We start from the raw sequence: 5332 nt of genomic DNA, 5'->3' as shown, positions 1-5332 counted from the left end.
ACTGGCCGACTGCGCTCAGAGACGCAGAGGATTTGGTGAAGAAGTGCAACGGCTGTCAGCGCTTCGCAAAGCAGAGACACCAGCCGGCTTCCGCCTTGAAAACCATCCCCATCACATGGCCATTTGCCGTATGGGGCTTGGATATGGTAGGCCCATTCAGAACAGCGAGGCGGCATGACACATCTCTTGGTGATGATTGACAAATTCACCAAGTGGATCGAAGCCAAGCCAATCAAGAACCGGACGGGTCCACACCGTCACATTCCTCAAGGAAATCATTGTGAGATTCGGCTACCCCCACACCATCATCACCGACAACGGCACCAACTTCTCCCAAGGCATCTTCTCTCGCTATTGCGGGGAAATGGGGATCCGGATGGCCCTATCTTCTGTGGCACACCCAGAGTCCAACGGACAAGTGGACAACGCTAACGGCTTAGACCTACCCGGCAACCGGCCCCGACGGGTGGAGCCGCTCGAGCGAGCAGCCGGCTGCTGGAGCGCAGAACTCCCCAATGTCTTTGTGGAGCCTGCGCACAACGACAAACCGCTCAGTCAGCTTCACACCATTTTTCCTCGTATACGGGGCCGAAGCCGTCCTGCCGACTGATATCGAGCATGATGCGCCAAGGATCAAGCTCTACACAGAAGCCGAAGCCAAAGAAGCTCGCGAAGATGGAGTTGACCTGGTCGAAGAGGCCCGGCTGCTGGCTGAGTCTAGATCTACTATCTACCAGCAAAGCCTCCGACGCTATCACAGCCGGAAGGTCCAGCCCTTGGCATTCCGAGAAGGAGACCTAGTGCTCCGACTGATCCAGCGGACAGCCGGACAGCATAAACTGTCATCCCCATGGGAGGGTCCCTTCATCGTGAGCAAGGCAGTAGGCAATGATTCCTACTATCTCATAGATGCCCAAGAGGCTAAGAAAAACAAGCCGGACAAGGCTGACGAGGAGACTAAACGTCCCTGGAATGTCAGGTTACTCCGCCCATTCTACACATGAGAGCAGGAATGTATGTATCCCTCGTATCCCTTTTGTAAGTTATGAAAAAGCTTGCGCCGAGAGCGCCGTTTCCGACAAGTTTTTCGCGTACTTTACCTTGTTTCGCCAATTGGCTTGAACCCTCTCACGCGGTCGGCTCGCAACGTGATCCGGTTTCCGACAGCCGGCTTCCGATCCAGCTACAGACCGCAACCCGGCTGTCCGGCTGGCGGGAGCAAGGCCTAGGGAGCCGACACGCGAAAAACGACTAAGGGAAAGAGTAAAAGCGAGTTGACTTGCAACTTTTCATAAAAGTGCCGGATTGCCGAATTCAGCTCGTTCGACTGAAATACTGTCGGCCTCACCCAGCGGCCCGCTCTTGATCCGGCGACGGATCGCAAGTCGGACGTATGACCGGCAAGGGCACAGCCAAAGAGTGGGGCGGATGGGAAAAAGCGAACGAGTCGAAAGAAAGCAACTCGGCACGCAAAATGATTAACAAACACATTAAAGTGTGACATAATTAAAGGGCGATAATATTGTCTTACATATGCACCCGGCATCCCGGGGATTTAACGAATTGTCTTGCAAAAGCAACAATCGAAAGACAGGTAGAAGCTAAGCACCGGCTGAACCAGGACCAGCCGGAGGAGCATCAGCAGAGCCGGCTGCCGGATCATCCTCGAGCACGTCGTCCGCCTCCTCGTCCTCAGCCTCCTCCTCCTCGTCGTCAGACGGCGGATTCGGGTCCGCGATGAAGATGGACTTGTCGACGAAGTCGGCAATGGCGCAGGCGCGGGCAAGCCGAGCAGTCTTGTCCTCCGCCGGGAGCTTGTCCTCCACGTCGGCGCGCCGGAACTCCAACTGGTCGAGGCTATCCTCGTTATACCAGGAGAGCACAAAAGATAGCGCCATATCGGCTCCGGCGCGCGTGGCCGACTCCTTCCAGTCCAAGAAGCGGTCGGGAGCCCTGTCCAGCCAAGCGATGAGATTGGAGAGATCTTCCGGCAGCGTCTCCGTCGGCCACAATGGCCGGACCAGCTCCTCCGCCGCCTTCCGCAGCTCCCAGCCAAGCTTGGTGACCGGCTCCATGCGGGCGGCGATGGACGCCGATAGTCGTCCATGGTGAAGCTGCCGGAGCTCTGCTCCCCAGTGGCCTGCCGGCGATCCTCCCGCGCCCTGCCAACAGCCGCTAACGCCTCCTCCTGCGCCTCAGGGAAGGCCGCTGCATAGAAGAAAAGCATGTCAGAAGCCATCAAAGCCGAAATAAGCTGAAAAATGCAAATTTTCGAAGTCCTAAAGTAAGCCTGGCGGCAGCCGGCAAGATCCGACTGCCCCCAGCCTGAAGATGGAGATTCCGAAGTTCCAAAGTAAGCCTGGCGGCAGCCGGCAAGAACCGACTGCCCCAGCCCGAAGATGGAGATTTCGAAAAAAGTCAAGTTTCTGCCGCCGGCTGCCAACCTAAGCCGGCAGCCGACGGCCGAAAGCCGGCAAAAGGGAAGGCATAAGACAAAAGACTCACCCGCCAAGCCGCGGTCGAGCGCGCTAAGTTCCCCCAACCACCGCTTGGCGGTGGCCGACAGCTCGTTGGACTTGGTGGTCACCTCTTGCTGGAGCGAAAGCCGTTGCCGCTCCACCTCCTCCAACCGCTTGCTCAGACCCTCCAGCTTTTCCTCCTGTTCCTTCTTGAGGGCGGCAAGTTCCTTGAGATGGTTAGCCTCAAGAAGGCGCAGCCGTTTCAGCTCCCCGTCAGCCACCTTCAGCTTGGCGGCAGCAGCCCGGTTCGCTTCCTCACTTGTGGCGCATTGAGCGCGGGCAACTCGGAGGTCCGACTCAAGCTGCGGGATCCGGGCGGCCTCAGCTGCAAGCCGGCAAAAATGGGCCGTCAGTAAAAAAGAAACTCACAGGAAAAGCAAGTCAAAAGAGAGAAGGCCTCACCCTTGACAGCCTCCAGCTCGCGAGCCAAGCCGGCTCGCTCGATCTTGGCCTTGTGGTAGCTAGTCACCACCTTGTTGTACAAGACGGTGCGTCGCTCCGTAACCGCCTGAAAGAAACAATCAGATATCCAGACGAAACCCAGACCGGCTCCAAGCAGCCGGACCATGCCTCGGAGGGCTACCAGGATAATAACAAAATTGCAAAAACAAGAAGACACCTACCTTGTCAGCATCCTCCAGTGTTGCTAGCTGGGCAAGGGCCTCGGCGGCCTTGTTCTTAAGGCTGGCCCGGTAGCCGGAGAAGACCATCTTCATGGGCGCCGCACCAGGCTGTCCCTCCCGGTTGAACACCTCGCAAGAATCCGCCTTGTGCCACGCAGCCTCCATGGTGCCAGCCGAGCCAAGGCTGGAGTCAGAGGCAGACGGCACATGCAGCAGCCGGGCCCCCTTGGCCACATGAAGGCCCTCAGTTGGGCCCGGCGGGCCCTTCGTCCTCGCCAGCGCCCGAGAGTCGGCGTCCTTCGAGCGCGCTGGCTCCTCCCTCGCCGGCTCCTTCCCGGTCGGCTCCCTCCTCGTCGGCTCCGAAGCTGGAGGCGGCGCGGTCGAAGCAGTCGGCCCGGTGGGAGCCGTCGCATCCGGCGCTTGAGGCGCTCCTTCCGGGGAGCTCTCCAGCACCACGACGTTGGGCGCGGGCCCGCCGACTCCGGTCGAAGGCGGCGCAGCCCCACCAGCTCCAGCTCCAGCTCCAGCCGCAGATGGCATGCCCCTGCCAGCTCCGGCTGCCTGCTCCACAAACGGGGCGCGGCGCGGGAACATGTCGTCTAGGGTCGGCCGGCGCGCCGACTGACCCTGGTCTCCGCCGCCAGGCGCCGCAGAAGGCGCGGCAGAAGGAGACGCCCCCGCAGAAGGTGGCGTGGCCGCAGGCGGCACGTTAGCAGCCGGCGGCGTGCGCGCGCGTGCTGAAGGTTGCGGGGTTGGCTCCCTCCTTTGCCGCTAAAGCGGCGACGTGACGGGAGGAGCCTGCCGAGAGCCGCCTCCCTGGGTAAACTTAATCGCGGCCCTAGTTGAACAAGCAAGAAAAGATAAGTACAGAGAGGAAGGAAAGAAAAGGAATCAAACAACAAAGGAAAAAGAACTCACCCGGCTTTCTCCGGGACCTTCTTGGGCGCCAGCCGGCGCTGTTTCTTGGCCCTCGCCTCCGAAGCGGCCGTAGACCCGACGCCGGCCCGCTTCCTCCCCTTCGGCGCAGAAGTCGCCGTGCTCGTAGGCGGCACCGCGCGCAGAGGCACCGCCGGGATGGGCCCCGTGCCGGATTGGGCCGGCTCCGCCTGCTCCTGCTCCTGCTCCTGCTCCTGCTCATGCTCAGGCGAGGGCGGCGGGTTATGCTCCCCCTGGCCGCCCTGATCCTGCACCACCGGCAGATCGTCGTCGCCGGCTTGGTCGCCGGCTAGGTCAGCCGGGTCGATGTGATCCGGCGTCCAGACCTTCGTCGCCAAGTCGCCATCCTCGATGCCTTGGCGGGTGAAAAGCTGAAAACAACAAGATAAATATCAAGTCGGCCACGCAGCCGCAAGCCGGAAGACGGCAAAAACGTTAAACTTACCAGTTCAGGCGGCTGCTCCCGGCTGTAAGGCGGCAGCCCCCAATTCCAGTTGTCCGGCATGTTGGCCTTGGTGATGTTGTTCACCCGGTGAGCCACCTGGGACTTGGAGAGCTCCACCTTCGACGTCCGTGTCGGGTCGAGCCGGCCGGACATATGGCCGATCTTGTGGACGCGCCACTGGAGCGGTATGACCCGGCGCGAGATGTAGGTGCAGAGGAGGTCCTCGGCACTCAGCCGGCCCTCCGCGACGCACTCGCCCAGGAAGTCCCACAGGAGGTTCACCTCCGCGTCCGGGTCCGAGGACTTGGGGTTGTAGCCCCAGTTGATCCGGCCGACTGGCGGGGCCGGGTTGTATTCCGGCAGGTTGAGCCGGTCGAAGGCCGGGCTCTCGTTCCGCACATAAAAGAAAGACATCTGCCAATTCTTTACAGAATCGACAGTCGGAATCCGCGGGAAGGACGTACCCGTGCGAGGATAGATGGAGGCGGCGCCGCAGGTCCTCAGGCGGCCTTCGGTCGTCTGCGCCTTGATGTAGAAGCGCCGGCTCCAAAACTCCACGTCCGGCCACAAGCCGGCGTAGCCTTCCATGAAGGCCACGTAGCAGCTGAGGAGGATCATGGCGTTGGCCGGCAGGTGGTGCGGCTGCAGGCCGAAGTGGTCGAGGAACCGGCGGAAGAAGTTGGAAGCCGGCAGACCCAATCCGCGGTCAAGATGCGCGCCGAAGACCACGCGTTCGCCGGGCTCCGGCCGAGGCTCCTTCTCCGCGCCCGGCGCCCTGGTAATCACCCCCGCCGGGATGCGGCGGAGGC

The 5332-nt window shown here is 61.2% G+C and overlaps 1 protein-coding gene across 1 annotated transcript; it reads right to left on the bottom strand.

Annotated features, from left to right (window-relative positions):
• Nucleotides 1-442: 442 nt before the first annotated feature.
• Nucleotides 443-4583, bottom strand: LOC139837916 (uncharacterized). The gene is made up of 5 exons (XM_071827234.1): nucleotides 4524-4583; nucleotides 2922-3027; nucleotides 2506-2844; nucleotides 2067-2208; nucleotides 443-530 (listed from the first exon to the last, which is right to left on the bottom strand). The coding sequence occupies exons 1-5, from the start codon at nucleotides 4581-4583 to the stop codon at nucleotides 443-445; spliced, it is 735 nt and encodes a 244-aa protein (XP_071683335.1).
• Nucleotides 4584-5332: the final 749 nt, after the last annotated feature.

The sequence above is a fragment of the Lolium perenne genome, chromosome 3, assembly GCF_019359855.2.
Source record: "Lolium perenne isolate Kyuss_39 chromosome 3, Kyuss_2.0, whole genome shotgun sequence".
Taxonomy (NCBI): Eukaryota; Viridiplantae; Streptophyta; class Magnoliopsida; order Poales; family Poaceae; genus Lolium; species Lolium perenne.
Note: the sequence above shows the minus strand (reverse complement) of the source record. Positions and strands in the feature narration are given on the sequence as shown.

Coding starts and splice junctions, on each gene's coding strand:
- LOC139837916 (XM_071827234.1), bottom strand. CDS start 4,583: ATGCCGGACAACTGGAATTGGGGGCTGCCGCCTTACAGCCGGGAGCAG. Junction 3,028..4,523: donor GGGAGCAGCCGCCTGAACTG/GTAAGTTTAACG, acceptor TGTTTCTTTCAG/GCGGTTACGGAGCGACGCAC. Junction 2,845..2,921: donor CGAGCTGGAGGCTGTCAAGG/GTGAGGCCTTCT, acceptor GCCGGCTTGCAG/CTGAGGCCGCCCGGATCCCG.